General features: G+C 37.4%; 2 protein-coding genes across 2 annotated transcripts; both read left to right on the forward strand.

Moving 5' to 3' along the window:
- The first annotated feature begins 4,459 nt into the window (after positions 1-4,459).
- Positions 4,460-6,897, forward strand: LOC149584720 (uncharacterized). The gene is made up of 3 exons (XM_089863497.1): positions 4,460-4,518; positions 5,251-6,055; positions 6,121-6,897. Exons 1-3 carry the CDS (start codon positions 4,460-4,462, stop codon positions 6,895-6,897), a joined length of 1,641 nt encoding a protein of 546 aa, XP_089719623.1.
- Positions 6,898-8,192: 1,295 nt separating this feature from the next.
- LOC149584721 (glutamate receptor U1-like) lies at positions 8,193-27,229 on the forward strand. Its single transcript, XM_089863498.1, has 15 exons — positions 8,193-8,251; positions 9,471-9,539; positions 9,598-9,669; positions 9,886-9,944; positions 10,350-10,475; positions 10,932-10,987; positions 11,068-11,127; positions 12,257-12,418; positions 17,361-17,455; positions 17,541-17,628; positions 19,851-20,154; positions 22,164-22,259; positions 24,558-24,775; positions 24,834-25,132; positions 26,028-27,229. Exons 1-15 carry the CDS (start codon positions 8,193-8,195, stop codon positions 26,248-26,250), a joined length of 1,986 nt encoding a protein of 661 aa, XP_089719624.1. The 3' UTR covers positions 26,251-27,229.
- The last annotated feature ends 345 nt before the right edge of the window (positions 27,230-27,574 follow it).

Here is a 27,574-nt window from a genome sequence, read left to right on the forward strand (position 1 = left end):
TATCCCTCAAAATAACAAATGCATGATTAAATGTTTCAGGAAAATTGAATTGTTGTTGAAAAATCTGAGATAAGTAATTATTTTATTTCAATTAATTTTTAGGAAACTAGTCCATTAGCAGTAAAATCAGGTGATTGAATTAAATTCTAAAGAGTAGTAAAATACGGATTGTCTTTAAAATTCAATAGAAAAAATATCCGCGCTTCAGACAACTGGAAAAACTCTTATCCTTTTGTTTTTAAGGCTTGGGCAAACCAAGTCTTTTTTATATAATATCTGTTCCTTCAGCCTTAATTTGTATTAATATATTATAAAAATAATAATATGCTTGTCAAACGTCATTAATTCGATGTTCCAGTTGGCTCACTCCAAGTGCCTCTCATTATTTTATGGGAAAGATTAAAATTTTAAATCATTTGGCAGGGAAGTGGTAAATTAATTCACAATTGGTAGAAGGGTGGTAAATTAATTCACAATTGGTAGAAGGGTGGTAAATTAATTCACAATTGGTAGAAGGGTGGTAAATTAATTCACAATTGGTAGAAGGGTGGTAAATTAATTCACAATTGGTAGAAGGGTGGTAAATTAATTCACAATTGGTAGAAGGGTGGTAAATTAATTCACCATAGATAGGCGGGTGGTAACTTATTTCACACAAAAAGGCGGTTGGTGACTCAATTAAGTTTAGTTGACCTTTTTGTATAGGTTTAAAAAAAAACGTTATTTCTAAACCACGCGCCAGCACGCGCCTATTTCATTGAAAGTTTGTAATTTAAGAATTTTCCCTTTTATATACTAAGATTCTTCATCAAAAATAGACAACGCGGTTTCCAAGACTCGAACCTGCAATATTTTGCCTCGAATGCAAACGCGTTATCCATTACGTCTCTATAGACAATACCGTTCACTATTTTGCAAAAGGGCGCCACCTTTTCTACCCATCGTCCAATACCATCTTTGTTTCCAATTGTGCCTTTTTCTATGAAGGACAAAAGGCGACTAATTTTTGAGTCTAAACCCTTTTTTCTATTATTATCTCTCTATCTAAGGTGATCTCTTGGGTTTCACCAGATTCCTTGTCTATGAATCCAACTACTAAATTTTCCTCAGTTTCAACAGATTTGGGTTCTACTAATATAGTTTCTTCAGTTTCAACTGATTGTGGTTCTACGACTAAATTTTCCTCGGTTTCAACTGATTTTGGTTCTACTAATATAGTTTCCTCAGTTTTGAATGATTCGGGAATGCGCGAGAGAGCATCGGCTACTACGTTGTTTTTGCCGGGGACGTAAACAACCTTAAAATCAAATGGTTTCAGCTTCCCAGTGGGAACCTTGGCGTTTTTCAGCCATTCTAAGGATTTGTGGTCAGTAATTACTTGAGAAGTGATTCTCTCTAAGTATACCCTAAATTTTTCCGTGATGGCCCAAACTATAGCCAAGCACTCTCTTTCAGTGACTGACAATTTCCTTTCGCAAGAATTAAGGGTACGACTGGCGTATTGCACGACTCTACTCTTTCCCTCTATCGTCTGAGTGAGTACGGCACTTAATCCACAGCCAGACGCGTCAGTGTATAAAGTAAAGGGCAATTTAAAATGCGGGGACGCTATTATGGGCGCGGTGGTCAAACTATGTTTGAGCTACTCGAACGCGTCCTGTTGATCTTTACTCCAATGCCAATCAACATTGTCATGGGTTAGATGATGTAAGGGAGTATCTGTGTGGGCAAATTTAGGAATAAATCTCCTATAGAAACTAGCCATCCCTAAAAATCTTCTCAGTTGTCGAACCGTGCGCGGTATGGGGTAATTTCTAATCGCGCTAACTTTTTTCAGGGTCAACTTCAATTCCCTGTTTTGAAACTAGCTGTCCAAATATGTGGGCTTTCTGGCGGCAAAATTGCGTTTTTGCGGATTTGACCGTTAATCCATCGTTTTTGAGAATAGTCAAAACTGTCTCTAAACTCGCTATATGTTCCTCAAATGTGTCGGAGACAATGTCGAAATAGTCAAAAACACCTGTTTTAGCTAAGTGCCCAAATAAGTTGTTTACGAGCCTTTGAAAGGTCGCGGGGGCGTTAGTCAATCCGAACATCATGACTTTTGGTCTATATATCCCGCTATATAAGACTCTAATATGTCTTCTATTCGAGGTAACGGATACGAATCCTTCCTAGTGACGTGATTAAGCTTTCTATAGTCAGGGGTAAATAACGAAAGGAGTTAGAGACACTAGCTTCCGTAGTGTAGAATACAATGGGACCTTGAAACGTCATAGAATTTGTAACTAACGTAGTGCCATCTTTGGAACTGTATTGTAAATAAGACCAGAACCTTATAAAAGTTTTGCCTTAAAATATCGCGCCGCAAGGTATTCTGGGTAAAGTAAAATGGCGGGTGTCGATGTTGTGAAGTCGTCTCATAAATCAACCCAATATAATTATTATATTCAATCGCAAGAAAACAGCGATTTAAAGAAGAAAAATAAGTCAACAATTTGCAATTTGAAGCCGGGGAAATCCTCACAATGTGTTCAAACCTGTTTTGCCGTAAGTGCGCGGTTACAGAGTCGGCCCAGTGAGCCAAGGCTTAGTGATTTTTCCGAGTCAGTGCCAGTGGGAACTGTGGGATCAGGATCATCGACTGTATCTGTGACTAAAGAAATTAAAACAACTAAAACTGTATTGAAGGATGCAAAAACGACATTTAATTCCATTTCATTATCGAATATGGAATTTACCAACTTTAAAGTTGCACGTTTCTAATTCAAGTGCACCTTAATTAATAAACTTTACTCTAAGCCTAATTGTCACTCAGTCGTAAGCAGACGAACACTAGCAGACGAACATTAGCAGACGAACACTAGCAGACAGGAGAAAATCGATATCCCAGCATGACTTTCGAAACTTTGCAGCCACGCTATTGGTTGGAAAATATCATACTTATTTTGAATTATAGACGGCGTGACCAAGGCGTTTTCTCTTTTCTGTGTCTACGTTTGAAAGTCCCACTGTATTCTACACTACGGAAGCTAGCGTCTCTAACTCCTTTCGTTATTTACCCCTGCTATAGTCTATGACCAAACGGTGCGTTCCAGCAGGCTTTCCCACTACTAACGTCGGAGCACTCCATGGACTATTACATGGCTCTATTATGTTTAATTCTAACATTTCTTTAACTATACCCTCGATTATCTCCTTTTTATGGGGAGAGAATCGGTAGGGGGGACACGCTTTAGGCTGAGAATCGCCCGTGTCAACATAGTGCTCCGCCGACTGGGTTAGGACGGCTACCTTGGAAAATACGCGTTTAAATTTTAAAACTAATTCTCGTAATTGATCTCGCTTATTGTCATCTATAGGAGCCTCTCTTATGGCCTTTTCAATTGCTTCTACATCGAACTCATCCTCCTCAAACAAGTTACATTCTTCTAAGTTATAATTGGTTCCGCTATTAAAGAAATCATACCATACGGACGGATTGGTGGCCCAGGACCAACTTAATTTCCCATGACTAATAGTCATACCCGAGCGGTTCAAACAATCTAAGCCTATGATGCAAGGGTACGCTAAGTCATCTAACACGACGATTTGATGTTCAAACGCTTTACCTGGAAATTCCAGGGGAACTGTCATACTTTGATCAGCCATAACACTTTTCTTATTAACTACTTTTAATTTTATATTAATGGGAGAAATTTTAAAACTAAGCTTTTCTAAATTATTACTAAGGTGTCGATTGATTAGCGTAACGGAACTACCTGAGTCTACTAAGGCGAGGGTAGGTATACCCGCTATGCTAATCTCAATTAAACATTTATTTTTAGTGCTATCGTTTGTGACATGAAAACAAACGGTTGTGAAAGGGCTATTCAGTAGGGTTTTTACTTTGGGGCAGGACCCCCTCCTTCTGTCCTCCTCGATTCCCGTTTCCCTGATTGGACTTTGATGGACAGTAGCGTTTAATGTGCCCATTTTGATTACAAATGGTACAGACTATAGTGGGACATGCGGGTGTTTTATGTCCCTCTTTCCCGCATGTAAAACACAAGAGGACACGTTCCCGACTACAGCCTGGTTTTCACTGCCTAAAATTTCACGGAACAGTAAATAAAAAACCGCAAAATTTTGCGGAAAATTCTTTAAAACTACAGCGGCAAAACGTTTTCAGTACTTGTAATATGAAAGAGTGCGAGTTCGTGGAGACCAAGGCTTACCATTTATGTTGAAAACACACCAATAGCAAGTTATCTATTTTCTTAGAATTTATTATCTTTGTAGAAACGTTCATTTTTATCATATAAATAACGATTAAGCCAAACTTCTTTAACAAATCGTTAACTATACATTTTTAAAAATTTGATTGTACAACACAAACGCCTTCAATTAAATTGCAACGGTTTCGCCCTCCGACCCCTTGCAGACGACCGAGAGCTGGGCTTTCTGTTACAAAATAAAAATGGCGTCGATAAAAATCTTGCGAGCTGACCAAAAACAATCCTATGATGTCACGCATTCGTCGATTCCTATTGGCCACCGCTTTCCTTTCCGTAAAATTTTGCGGAAAAATAGAAAACCAATTCCGTGCTTGCCGCCCAGAAAACGCGAAATTTTGCGGAAAGTTACCTCTGAAAAAACGGCCTGGAACAAGGTTTTTTCCTGCGTTTTGGGCCAGTGAAAACCAGGCGTACTACTATGTTTTGATTTACTTTCAGGATTGTGTCTTTTATGCCTAGAATTACTACTATCAGGTTGGGCAATTTTCTCGTTTTCACAACCTGTCCCCTACCTTGTGCCATTTCAAGGCGGGTGGCTTGAGCTAGAAGTTCCCCTACTGTGGTGTACGAAAATAGTGACAAAAGGGGCTTCATGGTTTTATTCAAATTCCTAAAAATGTATTCTATTTGCTGATGATTCGATAATGGGATTTCTAAGTGAAGGAAAATTTCGCGCATGCTATTGCTATAATCACGCACCCCTTCCCCATTTCTTTGCTTTCTATTAAGCAATTGTTCATGCAATACTGAATCATTGACCTGAAAATCAAATTCCATCTTTACCCTATTTTGGAATTCGTCAAAGGTGAGAGGTTTAACTATTATTGACTGCCACCACCTAAAGCGGGCCCTATGAACATTTGTGGAATCCACGTTTGGATGAATAAGGCATCGGCCATTCCTACCGTCTCTCTTATTTGACGAACTTTAACTAAGAAGTCCTTTGTATTCAAATCATTTGGTTTCCACTAAGATCCTTCCTGGGACTTCTCAATTACTATGCGAAATTCGTGCCGAACTACGCTACACAGCTAGCTCCGTTGTATGAACTGCTGAAAAAGACATCGGAATGGAAATGGGGAGACGTTGAGAAGGAAACTTTCAATAAAGCCAAGCAGTTCCTTGTCAAGTCAAATTTCCTTGTGCATTTCGACCCTAGTCAAGAGATAAGACTTGCCTGCGACGCATCACCTGTTGGTATTGTTGCCGTAATTTCTCATCAAATCAATGGAGAAGAACGTCCGATAGCGTTCGCCAATCGAACGATATCTCAAGCCGAGAAGAACTATCCACAAATTGAAAAAGATGCACTGTCACTCATATATGGTGTCACGAAGTTCAGAGACTATCTGTTAGGACGACCATTCAAGTTGATAACAGATCACCAACCGTTAGTCAGCCTGTTGTCCGAGAACAAGCCAACACCACAGATGGCAGCCGCAAGACTACAGAGATGGGCCTTAGCGTTATCCGCCTATCAATACCAAATAGAGTTCAAGAAAGGAAACCTACATTCAAACGCTGACGCCTTGAGTCGTCTGCCACTCCCAGCCCAGACACTTGAACCTCCTCTACCTACTGAATACGTGCTACTCATCGAAAAACTAGATAACAGGCCAACAACGACCGCGGACATTCAGCGAGCAACTGAACAAGATTCAACGCTAGCGAGAGTACTGTCCAGCGTAATCCATGGATGGACACAACCAGACCCGGAAACCAAGCCCCTTCAACGTCTACCGAGTCAGTCATCCGCGCGCTGCGTTCTAAAATGGCTCGTTTTGGGATAAATCAAACACTTGTCACCGACAACGCAACGTGTTTCACGAGCGACCAATTCAAGACATTCACCACAAGTAATGGTATCAAACACTTAACGTCAGCCCCTTACCACCCACAGTCAAACGGACTTGCAGAGAGGAACGTACGCACAGTTAAAGGAGCCCTCGACAAACTATCAGGAGGAAGCAAGACTGCAAAGGACATCGTCGGTGACGGTTTAAAGAGCACTGCTGTAGGCACGCTAGAAGAAAGACTAGTTCGAATTCTCATGCATCATCGACGTACGCCACTGGCTTGTGGAAAATCTCCAGCCGAGCTAATGCTGGGAAGGAACATAACCACGCGCCTAGACCTATGCCATCCAAGGAATCATGTAGAAGATCCTAATGACGAAAGATCTAAAGCCACCACGTTCCTCAATTCAGATTTCGTATACATATGGAACTACTCCCGTGGACCTAAATGGATTTCTGGACAAGTAAATAAAAGCATCGGCAACATGATGTACGAAGTAACATGCGGACGCCGAACCTTACGGAAGCACCAAAACCAGTTACGGAAACGACAGACGGAGCCTGGAAACAACTCAAGCCCATCCAATCATCGAAATCCGACATCTATTGAACAAATTTGGATTCCAACGCCTACACACGAAACAACGGAGCCTGACGAAAGAAACTTAACAGTCACCAGCACCAACGACCACCAGACACCCGTAACTCAAGAACAACACCCGACGCCCGGTCGATCAATAACCCACAAAAACGACACCAACGATGGACATCAACTTCGCCGTTCAAATAGACAACGTAAAACAGTCAATAGATTAGGCTTATAAAAAAAAGGAAAGTAGATGTTATGTTTGTAAAAAAAACCAATTCGCCTATTATACACCTACTACGCTCTAATCTATGCTGATAACAAATAGTATAAATACCCTTAGTACAGAGTCGATAAGGCAGTTGTTATCCATGTAATCGGACCTACGAGTTATGTAACTAGTCATTGTATATATATCATTAAACTTCTTATTGTACAGTAGTTGGTGTAACTTAATCGAGTAAGGCCAATACACAACAGTTCTAAGAACAATTGGTTTTGTAAGAACTATTATTTAACCAAATAAAATGTTTGCTTCAACCCTTTCATGTCCGTCATTGCTCTGCGCATTCCAATTGGATCCCGTGGGAATAGGTCATACCGACGCGAATGACGTATTAAAACTAGATAAACAAGATGGTCTAGCCCATATTAAGCCACATCGCTTACGTACTCTCGCTATCCCTACTACAATAAATATACTTCTAGTGAAATATCCCCTAGTATACCGGTCAGAGGGAATAATTTTTCAATGACTGCTTGGTAAAGAGAATCAAATATCGCCAACGCCCGTTACTAAATTACTAATACTACTACTACTACCACTACTACTCAGGCAAAACTATTAGTCCCATCGATACCTTGCCCGCTCGTACTTTCTTTTAAAATTCTTCTCGATTTGAGAAGAAATACACGTAAATTCTAATAATAAACACCATTTTATATATAACGTGGGTATTTACTTGCTTTTGCTTCTTAAAAATCCCCATCGATTTCTTTGAATTTTGAAATCGGTGAGTGGGATGATTGATGGCGTGAAACCCTTATTATCCACGGGTGACCGAAATTTTGAAGGGAGTATTAAACCTTCCATTTAAATTAAGGCAATATTAAAATCCTCTCTCTCTAGCTTTAAATATATCGAGGAAACGTAAACCACAATTCACAAAGCTTAACCTTACCTGTACAATTAAATACAATGCTTAAAATTACTATTATAATCCCCATCCTTTTAAAATACACGATCGAAAAATATCACCTCACCACAATTCTCTCACGTTCACTCTCCCTCCCTTCAATGACGAACGAAAAACTTTATACTGCCAAAGGCATAAAATAACCATTTCTTCCGTTAGCTCTGACATAACCATTTCTTTGGGTAACTCTGACCACATTCCAAATCGCGAAAAACTACTACCATGACCACCACCACCACCACTAGCACCACCACAGGCTCGCGGGACAAACTAATAGCCTCATCGTATATATACGATGTGGCTAAAAAAACCTTGAGCAAAGCAAAGTAAACAAAAAATGGAGGCTGCCAGCGGTGCTGAAACGGTACGCAAATGTTCTTTAATTGCCATTAACAAGTTAGTTAAAGGTTTTTAACAAAACTTGATGGATTTTGAATATGTGTCTCTACGTGAAAATCGTCCGTTCTCTAATTGTTTCTAAATCGAATCAAGTGTACTGTACTTATGATTTCGTGAGTTCCAACAACCAAACCAAGGCTTAACGAGAAGGTAAAACAGATAGATGGTGGAAAACATAGAGTAAGATAAAATATTACGTCCCACCTTGGTTCCCAGCCTTCCCACACCCATGAGGGGGGATTGTCGACTATCTCGCTCGCATCGGACGCCTTTTTAGGTCTTCTTATAGTAAATTCCTTCTTGAATGGGGCGAGCTTCTTCTTCTGTAGCAGAAGTCAACAATTCAGCAGACATACTGCACTGGAGATAGTAATCACATGACCTACTTTCATAACCCGGAGAGGTAGAGGTACAAAGTGCTCTCATCGTAATTTATTTTTTAAATTCTTTCAATATTACCAGAAGTAGAATAAGGGACTAGAAGTAATGAGGTAACCAAATTCTTCACTTATCTAAAGTGAATATTCTTGATCACACACCAATGGTTGGCCCTCTGGTAGCGGTTTCTGAGTTTTCCCTCCAAAACATGAGGCGCTTGCGGTGGTAGACGACCGAACTAGATTCAAGCACCCGCGTCCGTGTTCCTCGGTTGAAGGGAAGGGGGTAGAAAATTTTTGGAACTCGAACAATTTTTAGCCACATCGTTTGATGTACATCTAACGATGGGGGTATTAGTTTGGCTTGGTCTGAAGAAGAAGAAGAAGAAGAAGAAGATGTATCGTTCGTCTTTTTAAATGGAGACTAAAAAAAGTGATTTTTTATTTTCAAAGGGTGGGGATTATGATTTGTCTATAACATTGCAAAGCGAATGTACAACGCACATGTTAATGAACGCACCTAGAGTGAAAAGGTATAAATTGTGTTAAGGTGATATTTTACATTAATTGGTGAACAATTTTTAGCCACATCGTTTGATGTACATCTAACGATGGGGGTATTAGTTTGGCTTGGTCTGAAGAAGAAGAAGAAGATGTATCGTTCGTCTTTTTAAAGGGAGACTAAAAAAAGTGATTTTTGATTTTCAAAGGGTGGGGATTATGATTTGTCTATAACATTGCAAAGCGAATGTACAACGCACATGTTAATGAACGCACCTAGAGTGAAAAGGTATAAATTGTGTTAAGGTGATATTTTACATTAATTGGTGATTTTAAAGGGGGAAGGCTCATGATTTATCTCTAACAGTACAATGCGGATGCACTGTGAAAATATTAATGAACAAACAGTAATATCTGTAGTCTTTTATGAACACACAAATTTATCATATTGACTTACCTAATTAGCCATGACTTTTCTAAGAATCCGAACTTTATATGCAATAAAAATTTCGGGGTTTACACAAAGAAAGAACTCAAGTTGGGTTTTTTACCGAATTCTTTCTCTTTCAAACGCTTCTGGGCATAAGTTCATGTTATAAATTTATAAGATGCGATAAGTGTGCAACGGCATAAGTCTATGTTGTAAACTCATCGAGGGGATAATCACTAAAACTATCTGTTCTTCGATTCGCCGGAATATTACTATTACAGCATAAGTAAATTTATACGGATAATAATTTTATCACTATTTAGGGTAGAGCATCGAGGGACTATTCACTTTGATTTTATGCACGGTAAATCATTGAAGCATTGTAAAACATAGCGCTATTCACTCTGATTTTATGCACGGTAAATCATTTAAGCATTGTAAAACATAGCGCTATTCACTCATTAGGGTAAGGTATACAGGGGTTATCCACTCATTAGGGTAGGAGATAGAGGGGCTATTCACTCGTACGATGTGCTACTATTACGAGCCCTTGAGGTCGTCTTGTTTTTCTCTCTAAAGTAGGCGCGATGGAAGCGGCATAAAATCCTCAAATTTGTTCACTAGTGCCAGGATCTATTACCAATTATGCTAGAGCTCGTTACTTCTAGTCTCATCCTACTTCTGATATTACTCAAGTTAGGGTTGCCCTATTGTTTGAATTAAGGGGCTGTATGTTTTTTAAGAGCGTCGTTAATCGTTTTGCATATTTCGTTCCCTGTTTTTTTAGACTTTGGAACGCCAACTGTTAAAAGACCAGCCAAAACCGCAAATATCTTTCCGGGTATTTCTGTAGTGTGGCATTTACACTACATATTAAAGAAAATCGCGTCCCAATTCACTTGCGCGTTTAAGAGTAATCATTGATCAAAAATGACCCATTTTGTGCAATTTTCGATAGTTTTTTCGCTGTATCTCAAATGTTAAGCGATCTTTACAAACGGACCTTTCAATATAACATAGTATTCCATATGTGGTGTTTTGACAGTGTTTGCAGAAAACAAGGGGTGTGCTAAACGAAAAAGCTTCAACGGACTATTTATTTTATATGTAGTATTTTGAAAAAGTTTAATGAAAATAATAAAGGTAGGCAAGAGGATAAAGCTGCGCAAACCTTTAAACAATTTAGAAATATGGTTAGATAGTAGTTTTAAAAATAGGACGGGGTTTTTATTCTATATGTGCTATTTTGAGCAGCTTTTGCAGAAAACAGTAAGGGTGTGCAAGACCTGAAAGCTATGCAAACATGAGTATAAATTATTTTTAAAAATATAAGGGGAGCTTTTTATTCTTTATGTCGCAATTTGAACAGAGCTTTCAGAAAAAAGGTGTTCAAGACTAAAAAGCTGTAATATTAAAACGCTTGCAGTAAATGTGCATGAATTGAAAGCGCATTTAATTAAAGTAGTTTAAAAAAATAGAACTAAACTGTTTCTTACTCTTTGCAGCTAATTTTTAATGGGTATGCCCAAACTATGGTGTGCAATGTAGTAGGGGGGATGATGAAGGTGTGCAAGGTTTGCTTAATTGGTTTACATATAAAGTTGCGCAAAGTAGTGTGGGGTGTTCCTGAAAGGTGTGCAAGGTTTGCGTAATCAGTTGTAGGTGCCAGGTGTGCAAACTAGTAGGAGCCGTTATGGTTACCTTTCCCCTTCTATCTTTAACTCTCCTTAATATTTGTGCTCACTGGTAGTATTTTATAAAGTGACATTTTTAGAAATAAATTGTAAATTTCATTTGATATTAATCAATGATCTATGATTTATTCTTTCTGAAGCAATAAGTCAAATAAGATTACCGTTATTAAAAAATACACTGTCGATCCCCTTAAGGAAATAATGTTCGGATATAATGCCAATGTAACTGTTGACAAAGGCTTTTTTTTAAGAAATTATAAATTATTTTTCTCGTGGACAATTTGTATTATTTAATATAGGCAATAACCATTTCATTCATTCATATTATAAACTTCCGTTAATCGTATACGTATTGATTCAACCTCTGGAAAGCTAGTTATTAAAGGAACAAAATAAAAGTTTTCAGATTTCTTCCGTCAGTTTAAATATTACCATAAGAAAATAATATATAGCTCCCTATAAGTATGAAACGTAGTACATTTTCATACTACAGCATTTGCTCCCAAATTTGGCGCGCTTACGCTTGTACGCCCCTTAGGAGAAGTTTCAGTACTACGATTAAAAGGGGGCGAAACCTCCGCCGCCACCTAAGGTGTCCGCGAAAGGCACGATGGGCCGGGGAAATATCACCGCGCCCGTAGAGAAACAAGATACTCCATGCCTCGTACCAGTGTAGGCGCTAGCCTCGTTCGTCAAAATCTCGCGCCATCTATTAATTTATTATGATAATTTTGACATGTACTTAATCAGTTATAATTATCATAATAATAACGTCCAGACCTTTAACCATTTAATTACAACATAAAATTTGATAATTTTCTAAACAGATATTTCATCTTTTTAACGCCAAAACTCTTAATAGGTGGCATTAGAAACTTTTTACAAATTTCAATGGAAGAAAATGCTGTTTAAATGGCATAAATGGAGAGTTTCATACTTATAGCGAGTTATATATTATTTTCTTATGATATTACAAATGTCAAGATGTACATTATCTTAGAAACTTTCTGACAATGTAAGATTGAGTGCCATTACGGTCAAATCGAGTCCAAGCGGCTTGGGACACATAAAAGTGAAAACCTTTCCTTTCTTGACGTACTTCAGTTTGGTTATGGCCAATATCAGCTCTAACAAAAGAGTTTTGAAATTTCTTTATTTGCCCGTAAGTAGTGCTGTTTTTCACATAACTTTTTACCTGATTTTATAAATTATTTTATATACGGGAATCAGTTAAAATTGGTTAAAATTGAGATATTTCAAACATGATTGTACCATTTACAAGTTGGGAAACAAAATAAATCTCTCCGAGTCGAGACGAGGGTTATATACCCACTCAGGAGTTTTTTCTTAAATAATATATTTGATATTATTTTAATCGAAAGTAATTTACTTTAATTCTAGTTAAGTCGTTTTAAAAAACGTTATTCCTAAAATAATTTTAGTTGAAAAAGAGGTTTAAAAAATAATTAAAAAAAGCATGAATTAATAACAATTGGGTTCTGAAATAAGTCAAGTATTTCGAAGAGATTAAATGTGGGCTTGTAAGAAATGGTATACAGCAAAGAGTATCTTAAAACTATAGAACATGAGAAAGGCTAATTCAAATGCTATAGAAACTATACCACTGGTACTAGTGATGATTCAATGTTTTACGAAATTTATCGATTATTGAAATCTTTGTTGGGTTAAGTTGTGCGAAACCAATTAGAAGCACTGTCTGTAGGTTTAGTTAATACCCCCCCCCCCCGAAAATGTTTTTGTTGAGTTGGCAAATTGACTCTCACAGTCTCACTTGGCAAAATGAAGATCCCAACAAAAACATCTCTGTAAAAATATGCCAAGTTGTTTGGCCGTAAAAAGAAGTGAGATCTAAAATACGGCCAAGTTATTATCTCCAGGTGAACCAACATTTTATTCGACTTAAAACTTCTCAAGAATGTTTCTCTGACTTGGCCATTAGCATTTCAAAGATTCGTTTAATTTCAGATACCCTATGGATCGAAATTAAAATATAAAATCAAATTGGTTAAATATTCTTGAATAGCCTTTGTGGTTAAAGTTGTAACTTCCGTTCTTCACCTTCACGGGCGCAAAGAAGAAGGATGCAAGTTTGGAATGCTAATGGCCAAGTCAGAAAAAAATTCTTGAGAAGTCGAATGAAATGTTGGTTCACCTGGAGATAATAACTTGGCCGTATTTTAGATCTCACTTCTTTTTACGGCCAAACAACTTGGCATATTTTTACAGAGATGTTTTTGTTGGGATTTCTCTTCTTTTTGTACGTTATATTATTAAAAGATTTAAAATATTTTTTAATCGACTTTTACCACATTACCACATTTATCACAATTGTTAACCGTATTTCTATTCGAAGAACACTATAATCACAGTTGTTAACCGTATTTCTATTCGAAGAACACTATATTGTGGCAAGTAACACTTTTAATCAACAGAATAGATTTAAAAAAAACTAAATGAATCAAAACATGCTTAGAACCATTTCAGACGAAATGAAAAGGAAATGAGTAAAACATTTATTTACTAAAACATTAAGTAAAAAACATAAATTTTACAATACGAAAGAATCATATTTTTGTAAAAAAATATTAATATTAAAAGACGAAAAAATTAAATTATAATGTCCTACTACGAGGGGTTCTAAATTATAAAACCCCCATTTCAGGGGCTAAAGGGGAAAATTCCCGCTTTTGGGACTTTTTCCTTTCTTTGTATGCCAAGTCCTACTTGTATGCCAAATTTTATTATTCCCGCAACACCGGAAGTGCCCTAGAGGTTTAGATGATGACTCTAATTCTAAACCCTCATTTCAGGGGCTAAAAGGGGAAAACTCCCGCTCTTGGGACTTTTCCCTTTGCTTGTATGCTTAGTGGTACAAGTATGCCAAATTTCATCATTCTAGCACCACCGGAAATGCCCTAGAGGTTTTGATGATGTGTCAGTCAGTCAGTCTCATAATGTGCCATATTCACATAGGATTATCACAGAAACCAAATGAGTTAGAAAGCTGGAAGTTGGAGGACTTCCTAGGATTAACACTGTGCCCTTGAGGTGCAAATATGAGTGGTGTACTATTCCCCAGTACCGAGTTACGAGGGGGTGAAAATGAGGCTGAAATGTTTTGGGTAAAGGATTGCTGGTAGTGCACGACAACTTGGCGGGTGCACCCAGATTAGGATTTTCTGGTTTGTTGGGCTGTTACAGTTGTAATTTGTAAAGAAACTGTTTTACTAAGATTTCTAAATTTTCATTTTGCTGAATTCTCTCTGGCTTTTTTAAGTCGAGTACAAAGTTTCCTAGTTCATGACCGTGCGGGTGTAGGCGCAGTTTGGCAGTTTTCCTCATGGAAAAATGTCTACTTCGCTAAACTGCGGGGAATCGGTTTTTTTACATATTTCAGAGAGTTTTTATTGTTTTTTGTTTTTCAAACTGGTTAGTTTATTTAGCAATTATAGTGATTATAGTACATTAAACAGAAAAACAAGAATATTAAGGCATATTGGTCAAAAACTTATTAAATAAACGCGATACTTAAAAATACACAAACAGAATTATTAAAGTACATTATACAGAAAAACAAGAATATTAAGGCATATTGGTCAAAAAGTCATTAAAAAAATGCGATACTTATAAATACACACACAAAAAAATAAATAACCGTCGAAGGTATCAGATATCAAAAAACTGGTGCACTGAGGGATCAGAACCAATGCGGTTCCTGTTCAAAGCCCCAACGTAATTTAAAATGGACTAGATCAGTATTAGTCAGGACACGGGATCTTTCCGCCTTAAAACGGGCAGCAATCCGGTTAATAATTAGGGATTTGACTCGGTTAACGTAGTTAGTGAATGTATGGGCGGATAACGCGATATTGGAAAGGTCCGCATAAATCTCAGCGAGAACAACCATCGTCATGACAAAGGTGAAATTACAAATGGTATGATCCCTCCCTGGGGAAGCGACCAAAGACCAAAAGTGTTCTGGTGGGTGGCGGGTGGCCTTTCCATCGGAAAAGGCAGTCATTAAGAAGGGTCAAAACGGATGTGACGTAAGGGCAAAAATAGTTCATATGGAGAAACGAACCTGGCGCGGGACAGAACGGGCAAAATCGGTTGTCCATGGAAAGGACAATGTAAGAGAGACGCGTGGGGTGAGGGAGAGAACCATGAAGGGCTCTCCAACGGACACAGAGTTCCGCTCTACTGTTTAATGGGGAGAGCTGACGACCATTCCACCACTGAAGAGACGGAATGAGGGCGGTATTAGGGGGAGTTACTGGTGTTATGGGAGAGAAACGGTTCGAAACCACTAATGTACACAGCGCAGAGGTTAGTAAGGAATTAGAAATCATAAGCTTTCGCTCAGAATAACCGAAACGATACGCGGAATAGAGGCTCAATCCACCATCAGGGGTGAACTGAGCAGTGGGATTGAGGCCCCTAGCTGTAAAAACGGCAGGGAAGGAGTGGATGCACGAACTGATTACCTGGTGGACACAAGCAATGAGCGTTCGAGAAGGGGGCGACCAAAGAGCAAAGCACCTTGTGGGCGCCACCGTCCTCGGTCGTCCAAAAGGTCCCCCAGAACGCGTACACGAATGCTCGCGAGGCAACCAAACAAATCTGGGGTGAGGCGGTGACCGTTGGCGGTAGTAATAAACGGTGAGGAAACTAATGGAATCCCTAGAAAGGCATCTCTAGAGGAGAGTAACGGGGAGACCTTAGGGTTTATCTTAAACCAGGAGTGAATTGCGCTTGCGTAGAACGGTACATATTTCAGAGAGAGAGACAACGTCGCACCCCTGAATCTCACGGCTCATATCGGAACTGTACACTCTGTTAAATATTTTAGCTCTTTATTACTTGTTTGCTTCGCTCGCTCCGGATGTAACTTGCATCTTATTAAATTAAAACAAAATAGTTTGCTTATACTTATAACAATAAAAACTTTTGTCAAAATGATTGGACTGAATTAAGCCATATTTATTGTACGAGGGAGCATTTAACCTCAATTATCTCAAACCATAGAATGTGTTTCATTACGAGAGACACTTTTATAGCGTCTTTAATTAGAAACAGAAGTCCGAATTATGGAAATTAGTGATGTGATTTGCTTTGAAAGAGTGTTAGTAACATAATAAGATTTTACCCGACCGAGAGATCTTTTAAATATCTTCATTTTTTCATTTTTAGTTACTTTCGGTTCACTATTTTTAAAATTATTAGTCACTTTTTCACTTACTAGTTTATTATTATCAGTCATGCGTATTATCCTATAATTTCGAAAACTTTATATAATGACTAGTTTCAAAATTTATCCTCGCCGTGTAAGTTATTGCAAATTGTCAGGGAAATTTGTTTAATTTAGTCTTGGAAAAGTCAGGGAATTTCATTCCAAAACTTTTTTACGAACCCTGAGTAACACGATACTATACATTACTGCGTGTCACTTGGCAAATTTTGGTTTCTAGTAGGCAAAAGTAAGTGGGATCCCCCCCCCAAAACCTAGTCCCTTTGGAACGAACCTGGATTAATTAGCAGGTAATCCTGGATTTATACCCAAAAAACTACTGTGTATGCGACAAGAAACTCTTCCTTGAACGCACAATAGCGCTCTCATTTGAACAAAAACAGTCTCGTTTGAACGCCAAAAATAACCATGTCTGAACGCTTCATTTACGCATGAACGAAATAGTGAACAATTATCACTATTTCGTTCATGATTTACGCAAGGCAGTTAGTTATTCAAAATTGAATGGGATAAAAATCCATTTTTGAATGGTAATATATAAGCTGTTCACAAATGAATGCTAGCGTTAAGTTTTGATCGAAATGACACTCCTCGTTCAAATTCGAACGTTTTTGGCTAAATCTGAATTCGTCAGTAGAAGCTTGTCCAAAATTGAACGGCCGTTTTCAATCTTTTCATCTCAATATAATTCTGCACAATGTTTAGGTCTAGTAATCGCGAAATATTATCTACTGTCACTTTTATAGACCAACCAAAATTGAAGAAGCACTCGGGATGAGCCAGTTATATTCTAAATTAGCATCTCATATAACATTAAACTTTCTTTTTTTGTCAGATCTACCCATATAGTGCGGTAAGGCAAGGATCAATGGAATTTGGGGGAATTGTATCAAGAATTATCTCCGTACTTAGCCAAGATCTAAATATTAGGTAAGCCTGTGTACAAATACAATGAAAATTGATTTATAGATTAATGTGTGATATTGCATGCATCATTTTTATCCTTAACTTTCAGTTTTCATATGATACCAAGTTTTGATTTGACCAGTCTGCCCGGGAAAGATGGTGAATGGAATGGCACAATGCTAGAACTTAAGAATAATGTCAGTACTTAGTTTAGTTAATCATTGGTTTTTAAATATTGGATTTTTCCGCTTTGCTCTAAGGAAAAGTTCAGGGTACCTAACATTAGTCCTGAAACGAAACGCCTGGTTTAGAAGATATCGAAATCAATAACCAAAAAAATTAAACTTTTCATAATTGCGATTAATATAGAATTAATTGCGTCTAAACTACAAGGCGTAGGATCGCGCCAATTTTTGCCGCATGTTTGCCTGAACTGCTAAAACAGTAAAATTCCTACGATAAAATAACCAAATAAAGTTCAGACAATCTTTGTCTTATATTATTTTCAATGTACACGGATAAAAATTAAGGGTTTCATCAATAAAGTCGAATACCTTCAGATGGGCGAATTTTTGCAACATTTTCATTAAATTTAGTTCAGAAATAAATTAAATTTCAAAATGTAGTGTGCGAACACATAAAAGACCAGGTCTTCGTCTATCGAGGGGTCGGACGTTTCTCAAAATCCCGTACAGTTCATTTGAAATCTATTAAAATCTCTCTCGAAAATCTTGAAATCCCGAAATCTTACCCTTAAAATCTGAAAATCCCGAAATCTCACGTCAAAATCGGAAAAACCCCAAAATCTCATATGAAAATCTGAAAATCCCAAAATCCCTACCTCAAAATCTGAAAATCCCGAAATCCCTACCTTAAAATCTGAAAATCCCGAAATCTTCACCTAAAATCCCGAAGTCCCACATTAAAATCTAGAAATCCCGAAATCTTAACGTAAAATCCCGAAATCTCACCCTAAAATATCAAAATCTGAAAATCCCCAAGCTTACAATACACTTTTTGCATCTATTTAAGAGGGGAAGACACGAGGGTAAAACTCTACCTTCCGTCTCGATTTTTGGCGCTTGCGCTATATAAGAGTACTGTATTACAAATTAGACTATTTTTGTCGATTTTTCTCCGGTATTCATTACGGTAAATTAAAACAAATTTATAGTCTAAAACCTAAACCTATATTTCTAAATCTCGAAATATCCCATGAACACCGGAAGTTAATAGACCAATACGATTACCTACAGTGAAACAAACTTCCAGGGGCACGCCTACATACTGGATAATTTCCCTGTTGCCACAAAACAACACTAGAGGCAGCCCAAGCTCACTGCATCTGAGAGGCTAGCCAACTCGGTCATGCCTCTAGCGGTGTCTCCTGACATGATTGAAATTATCCACTATAGAGGCGTGCCCCTGGAAGTTTTTTTCTCTTCATGTAATATTCGTATTGGTCTATAGTAAATCTTGATATCCCCTGCAAATACCCAAAATTTCATCAAAAATCCGAAAAATCTCCTCAAAATCTGAAAATCCCCTTCAAAATCTGAAAATCTCATTGAAAATCCCGAAATCTTAAAATCTTGGAGTAGATTTCAAGATATCTAAAATCTCAGTCAGAATCTCAAAATCTGGGGAAAATCTCAAAATCTTGGTCAAAATCTCGAAATCTCAAAATCCCGTACACTAAAATGTCGAACGTCCGACCCCTCGTCGTCTATGGTCTAACGTTAGGTACCCTGTTTCTCAAACTCGAGACCCTAAATTAAAACTATTTCGTGTTTCGTAAAGTCAGTTCAGCTCGGTTATATTTAGCATTCATTTAATTACCAAAAGTCCAAAAAATCCATTTAATTTTTAGTTAAATCAACTGTTTTGCATGATTAAATTTGGTTTAAAGATATTTCTAAACATTAGCTATTTCATGTTTGGAAGCATAGTTTAAAACTTATTTTCCATAAGTCGGACATTTCCTATACTTCGAAATGCTAGAGACTTACTGAAAGCTAGTTCGAGAACGACGCCAGAATTGACTACAAGCGATTTTGCAGTACTTCTTCCCATTTAGTCTGTGCTAAGCGTTTGACAGCGCCACAAAAGGCGTTGCTTGAAACGTCAATACGTCATTTCATGATAAGCTCTTAGTAACTAGTGACAAACTTATGGAGCATGTCTTATGAACTTGTGTTATAAGTCAATGGTTTCGTTAGACCAACTGAAAGTGACTAATGAGTAATGACACTAATCCCAAAAAGGCGACAAATTCTCAGCTATCACATTACCATTTTTGCACAATATATTTTCAAACCTCGCGATTTAATAGTAGGCAAAATTTGAAAAAAATCTGACCTAACGCCAATTCGAATGTTGTAATTTTATCAGCACGTTTACTAGAACTTTTTTCCACTAGAAACTCAATGGTGCAGCAGGTCCTGTTATTATAACTGAATCACATTTGGATGATTTTCGTATATTGCCTATATATCATCATGGCCACTACTATACTCTTGCTTCTACAAGCAATGAAAAGCCAAACAACTTCTTCGCATTTTTGATGACCTTCAGTGTTGAAGTAAAACATTCATGTAAACTCTCATACCAGGTGAAAACAAATGGTCCATCTTTGAAGGTGCGGTACTTCTATAGTAGCAAGAAGGAATTTACTATAAGAAGGCAGAAGTTACGAGATTTTGCGCTTCTATTCTTACGCCGGTGTAAGTGGACATGTAAGCCCCACCCCTTTCATATCCGTCAGTGCTCTGCGCTTTCCCATTGGATCCCATGGGGATAGGTCATACAGACGCGAATGACGTATTCCGACTAGAGAAAAAACCTCGAGCAAAGTAAACAGAAAATGGAGGCTGCCAGCGGTGCATGAAACGGTTCGCAAATGGTTTTTAATTGCTGTTAACAAGTTAGTTAAAGGTTTTGAACCTAACTTGATGGATTTTGAATATTTGTCTCTACGTGAAAATCGTTCGTTCTATAATTCTTTCTAAATCGAATCAATTACATATCATTTCCTGAGTTCCAAAAACCAAACCAAGGCTTAACGAAAAGGTAAAAGAGATAGATGGTAGAAAACGAAGAGTAAGATAAAATATTAAGTCAGCCTTAGTCAGGCCTCCTTTTTCACCCTCCCCCCACCATGAAGGGGGATTGTCGACTATCACGCGAGCACCGGACGCTATTTTAGGCTTCTTATAGTAAATCCCTTCTTGATATTAGGCACTCAATAAGAAAGATGTTTAGAATCCGAGACTATCTTATTAACATCAAAATTAAGAACCATATTCTGAAGGATTTGAAAAAATCAGTTATTCTTACTTAAGCCTTTGCTTAAACTACTTTTAATGAATAAAACTGAGGTCAAGTGACCTATATGATACCATAATTTCATAAGAAATGTTTCATAAGTTTTGTCACTGGTTTTGAGAGCTTGTCATGAAGTGGCCTTGCGGGAAAGTCATAGATTTTCGTAAAGCGACGCCTGGTGATGCGCTGCCAAAGGCTTAGTACAGACTAAATATGAAGATGGACTGCAAACCAAGTGTAGTCAATTCTCGCTTGTCGTTCTCAGTGCCTCTCTAGCATTACAAAGTATAGGTAGTGTCATACTTATGGAACATATCTTATAAACTTATGATTATACCGAGAGATATTCCGTCTCATATAAGCAGTCGATACTGTGGCCCCTGTTTGAGAAGAGAGTATTCAGATGCTTTTCGATTTGTAGATAAAGTTTAAGAATGACACAGTTCTGCAATTTTTATCAGAGGCAGAGCTAGGCCTAGTCCATTTGTTTTCCCCCATAAAGTTCTCGGAATTTGAAAACCTCCTCCGGGTCTCTTCAAGAGTTATGGTTTACATGTTCAGATGAAAATGCACTTTATACATTAATGAGTAGGAACTATTTATAACAGAAAATGGGATTTTTAAATAAAATTTTACGATTTATGCATTTGTATAAAGATGCGCGTTTACTGTCACCTAACACAGCAAACGCTTATTCTCTACAGTTTCACAAAAAGATAAAGCTTTCGATTCGCGTGTAAAATTTTCAATAATATAAATTATTTCTTAAGTATGTCTTAAATTTATATCGTTTGTTAAATTTAATAACTGGTTTTATCTTTTACGCTTTAAAGGAATAGTTCAAGAAACATAACATTCTATTTTAAAAGAACAGGTTTTTTTCTAAATGTACAAAGAATAATATTTACCGCACTCTTAGAATAATTGGCATTTAATTATTCTTAAAAACGAGGACTACAGCGCCTTTCGCCATTGGTGGCGTCTGCTAAATCGAACCTCTTACCTATACTTGCCTGTGAGAAATCAACCAATCCCATTACTCCCGTAGGGTTTAGTGGTTCGATTTAGCAGACACTACTAAAAAAGCAACGTCGGCGCAGTAGTCCTCATTTTTAAGACTAATTTTATGGTAATTATTTTGTGATAAGAGATAATTTATTTTTTAAAAATTTAATTCCTTTTATATTTAGAATAAGGCCGTTCTTTTAAGGTTTAATGTAACGTTACCTGACTTTTTTCCATTAAGATAAGAATTTGTTGGAAAATATAATCTCTAAAATATGTGGGTCACAAGATTGCGAGAACTACCCGCATGTTAAAAGTACGACTTTTTCGGTATTTAAAAATGTCACTTATGGCAAACAGATATGGTATTGGATCGGAATAACCATGTTAACGTTGATGATAGTTTCGACGCTAAGCGACGTAATGATAAACAAGTCATCCCTGCAAGAAAGTTTTTCAACACATTTTTGGGCTTACGTCGCCTCATTTTTCCTAGAAGGTAAATATATTAAATAATGCTAATTCTTTATGTGATTAGAAAATAGTGCCTGCCAACTATCACCGGCCCTGTAGAATTGCAACACTGAGTAAATCAATCTAGGGCCTATTAGATAACAACCGACACCGTTCCGTAATAATAAAGAAAATATCAGTTTTTCGCTAACTTTCCAATTGGGGGTTTTTGATGGTCCAGCAGGAGTCCATCCATTCGATCGAATACCATTCGACCAAATTCCCAAATGATTTCAAATCCCGCCGTTTGCGCGGTTTCTGCCTATTGGGATTTTTTTTTTATTGGGAATATTATTATTACTTATAGTGCTATATAATACATCGTCAAAAGTTAATTTAGCGACAGGAGCATTTGTCTCACAGTGGCGCAGTGGAAGAGTATCGGACTGTCGTGCGACAGGTCATGGATCGAACACCCGAAAGAGAAAGGAGATTACGTAATAATAATTACATGCCTAAGTGGATCGTATTACAGCTCCCTATAAGTACTGGACGTAGGTTATGCTTTTGTAAACAGCGCTTTTTTCCAAGACATCCAAGTCCGCCATCTATAGCTCAGTTTTACAAGTATAGTAACAGAATGAACCAGTTTTATGCGACTCATATTTCAAGTCAAAGACTTCCATGCATTTATAAGAAAGTATCTGTAGAAGCTCATCTGGAGCAGGTTGTAGAGTGGTAACGATTGGTTTGAGTTCAGATCCTAGTTGCCTCCAACCCCATTCTCTAGCATTTAGGCTGCTTCCAAGTCACTTTTTAACTTTTTGATAAACTCTATATGAATGCTACTTTTCTGCCGCACTTGTTAATGGAAGAGAAGCTCATTCAAAATTTGAATTTATGGTCAAATGGTACAAAGGCTATTTTACCCTCTCCCGTACCATACATTACAGGTCCGGTCATAAAAGAAACCAAATTTGCCAGTAATGGGAACTATATGCTTTATTTTGGAAATGTATTAAAAAATAGAAACCATAAAATGCTTTAAATCCCCATTTTTTATATGAGGCTAATCTTCAGGGTCAGATTGTGAACTTCTGGTTAGTTGTAGGGCAAAATATCTTAAGAGATAAATTATGTGTTTGAAGGTACTCTACAAATACGTGTTAATAGGGTAAGTAGAACCAGAGTTATTAAACGTTTTCTCGATTTTGTCTGCCATTTTCCAATAAGGCGGAAATTCCACCAATGGCAGAGTGTGGGAGAGCAAACCACGTTAAAGAGCGCCCTAAATTCTATAAGGTCTGAAATTTTCAGCTTTGTTTCAATTTGTTCCGGGTTCCCTCTATTTTTGGGCTAAAATGAGTGTACTATTTTCACCGATTATAAAAAATGACCGAGGGATTTGTCTATTTGTACTTTTTACCTCTCCCAAGGACGTATTTCACGGAAAGGTTCTACTGTCGACCTGTCTGTCTGTTGTTACACCCCAGGGGACCGCTTTCGCAAATCTGAGCAAATCGTATTCTCAACTTCCGGACCGCATTCACAGTTCCCGGAAATTTGGAAAAATTGTATTCCACTTATTCTAGCCATTATTCCACTGTCTATCTAACAGCACCAACTTGTGGGCTTTGTCTGTTCAACACAGACATTCAACACAGACACCTGTCTGTTCCGACTGGCATCAAGGTAGATAGCCCAAGTCTCGACTCGGAGAGGTTTATTTTGGTTTCCCAACTTGTTTGCTTCTACTCTCATCGTTAGGATTAGGAAGTACGCGGCGACCGGCTAGGGTTACGAGAAACGTCTAGTCTCCCAATGGCAGGGTTTCCACCAAAGGTTTACGTAATTGCGGGTTTTCTGACCATTTATTCTTGAATCAATCGCCTTATATACCCGAAATTTCCAAAAGTTGTTCAAGAAGCATACGCTTGAATTCAAACGTCAAAAATATTTATGCTAAAAATTATTTTAGAAATAAAGTTTCTTAAAACGACTATAAACTAGAATTAAGGTAAATTAATAACGATTACAATAATTAATATTAATAAATTATTTAAGAGACACCTCTTAATTGCGTCTCGACTCGGAGAGGGTTATTTTGGTTTCCCAACTTGTTCGGCATAAATTTGACCTAAAACAAAGAAACGTGAAGGAAATGAAAAAGTTTAACAGGGAGGTGTTTTAACAAGACGCAAAATAGTAACTCATTTCAGAATCAGTAACCAACGCGACTAGAAGGAGCCAGATTAACCTCCTACTTATTAGTTAGGCTCGCGGTGCAGAACAAGAGTTCACCCCACAATACTGTTCCTTTTCTACTCCTCTCTGGTTTTAACAGGAACACCGCGGGAACCCAAGTCATTTAGAAACCGCTTGTTGTTCGGTTTTTGGTTATTGGCCGTGATCGTCCTGCTCAATTCTTTTTCTGGACAATTCAAAGCTCTACTAATGATCAAGACTGAGGGAGAGAAGCTCGCTAACAGCGATGACCTGGCGAAAACACCAGACTTACTTCTGTTGTATCCAGACTACTATTCCTTTCACGAATGCTTTAAGGTTAGAGGAAAGCTATTTAAGAAAAAGTAAAATACTCTCTATTCTCTCGATTTTTCAGAATTCCTCTTTGAATTCGGAAAAAAAGATATGGAAGACAATCTTGAAGAAAGGTGTACATAAGTCGGTTTTCAATATTCCAGAACTAGGCAAACCTGACCTCTTTCAAAGAATCAAAGATGGTGGCACAGTAGTCATATCTGGCTCGACTGTTATTACTTTGAACTTTGCTAACGTATGTCAAAGATTGACTGGATCTCGTACCATCTATTACTTTGATGGACTCTGTGGAACTTTCCTTGTCGGTATGCTAACAGCCCCAGAATTTGATGATCAATTATATCAGATGATGTATAAGCGGTAAGATGGTGAATATTCTTAATATCAGCTCTAACTCAACACTATTATCAAATAAGAAATTGAAAAATAATCCAGTATATGTTAACAAGACGTAGTAAAAGGTCCACAAAGCGCAAATTGCGAAACGGAAGTTGAGTTTGCCAGTTCTTCCGCCACTAGTTAGAAGATTTTCCACCGCCATGCTATCCGATTTCTCCTTTACATTCAAACTTACTTAGGCTAATTTTATGGTTAGAATCGAGCGCTGTCGATTAACTGTGGCTTAGGAGCTAGTCACCGCCTCGCAATAGAGTGTAAAGGATTCCACTTGTAAATAAGCCTTAGGCGTGATGTAGACAAAGCTTTGATTATTATTGTTTGCTGCGATAAGGGCCCGTTTTCAATCAAGCTTTTCTAGTTGCTTTTATTGGAGATTCGCTTCATTAAATCGCTTCAACACTAAATCGCGATTTTCCCGATAAAAAACGCGATTCAAATGGTATAGTAAAAGTGAAAGTCTTTATCCGTTTTCAAATTCACTTCTCCACGCTCGTCAGCACCCGTGTTTATATCGGTTGTCTTCTGTTCAAAATTTAGGCCAGTTAAAAATGGCGGTCACCGAACAAAGACGTCCTTTGCTGTTACCTAATACTCCTAATTATTTGAAGCAAAACCTTCTTAAAAAGCTTGATTGAAAACGGGCCTTAACAACTTCAAAATTCAAAAAATCAAATTTTAATGATTCGCAATAAAACAGTAGGCTTATAAAATATTCTTCTAACTAATATCTTCCAGGACAGCCTTTCATTACTCGGTCAAATACATTTTTTGTGTCGCTTGAGAATGATAGAATAATGGAAGACATTGGAACCTTATATAAGTTGGTTTTCACAAATGTTTTTATTGTTCTCTATAGGATTCGTTGGATGGTTGAAAGTCACTTGATAGCGAAATGGTGGGACGAACTGAGCCGTAATTTGTGGAAGTGTTTCCTTAAACCCGACCACAACGACGCTGTTCCATTGACATTAAACAACCTATCGGGTGCTTTTATGCTGCTAGTAATCATGCAGATAATGGCTTTATTGGTATTTATCGGGGAAGTTGCGGCGGAACAATTTTCCAGAAGAAATGGATGAAAAATGACGTAACTTGACAGAAACGCTTGAAAACAACAGCATAAGTATATAAATTAAACCAATAAGTCTCGATCTAGAACCCAAAGGATTGTCAAGTTATACTCGTGTATTAGTATTCGGGGAATCACTCCATTTCTAACCAGTGATAACGGTTAAAATTAGGTGACGTTAACTAAAAATGCTTCGGCAGTGCTCACTTAACGCACGTCATAATAGTTTTTTTACTCTTTTTGATCCGAAACACGGCTGTCTGTTGATATTTCAGAGCAAACTAAAGCACTTGACTACTGACGGTCAAAAGTAACGATTTACAGTTAAATAAAACACCACTTCTTTTTTAACCGTACTTTTATAATAAATTAATAAACAAATTATTGTTATACGAAACACTGAGAAGTTTCGCAATGTATGTTCAACTGGTTTCTCTAGAGGTTTGTGATGGAAAAGCAATTCATTGTGACCATACTAAACTGTTTAATTCTCCTAAACAATTTTAAAAGTAACTTTCAAACACAAAGCATCAAGGTTTGTCAATTATACTGTGTCACACTCTAATCATTTCCACTGTAACCTACAAACTAGCTCAGCTTGAGTGAAAAGGGCTTTCTGGCTTTCACTTCGGAATCAGATAATTTTGAAGCTTTACAGATTTGAATTGTAAAATCAGTGGTGTATACAACTAATAAGTAACTTTAACCTTACAGTGTTATAACCACGGTATAAAAATTAAAATATTCGATCAGATACCTTATTTAGTCTCAAAATCTATTTTAAAACTATTATGTAACCCGTCACAGGATTCGAGAATATTGAAAATAATGCTGAATATATACTTGTTTAATAAATATAACATTTTTTTTACACTTTCAAGTTAATGTGTTTTTTCTTAGCCAACGACTCAATTAACAGAGTTAGTAACAATCAATTGGCCTGTTTAAAAGCAATTAACATCATGGTCCCTTAAGTACAAGGTACACACATAGTGGTTCAATACTTCGATACTTTCTGAGCCTTTGTTCTAACAAGACATTATCAATTAGGCGAAAAATTGTTTACAAACCTGAATGTTTCCTCTGCCAACGCACAAGACTACACTACCCACTTATTTCCTTGCATATGACTTTCCCCCATTTCCCCCAAAATCAGTTTTCCCAAATACATCTGTCCAAAAATTGCGAAATTGTTTAGCATGTAATTTTTATCAGTAAGAATGATAACAGTATATTTTAGACCATTTTAAATCCTCATTTCATACTCTCAAGAAATTTCACTGGAGTTTTTATCCCCTTATACAGCTGACAGCTGTAACGCCCAGAATTTGAGT

The sequence above is a fragment of the Phalangium opilio genome, unplaced genomic scaffold, assembly GCF_054372755.1.
Source record: "Phalangium opilio isolate 3A_F unplaced genomic scaffold, DU_Popi_V2 ptg001170l_1, whole genome shotgun sequence".
Lineage (NCBI taxonomy): Eukaryota > Metazoa > Arthropoda > Arachnida > Opiliones > Phalangiidae > Phalangium > Phalangium opilio.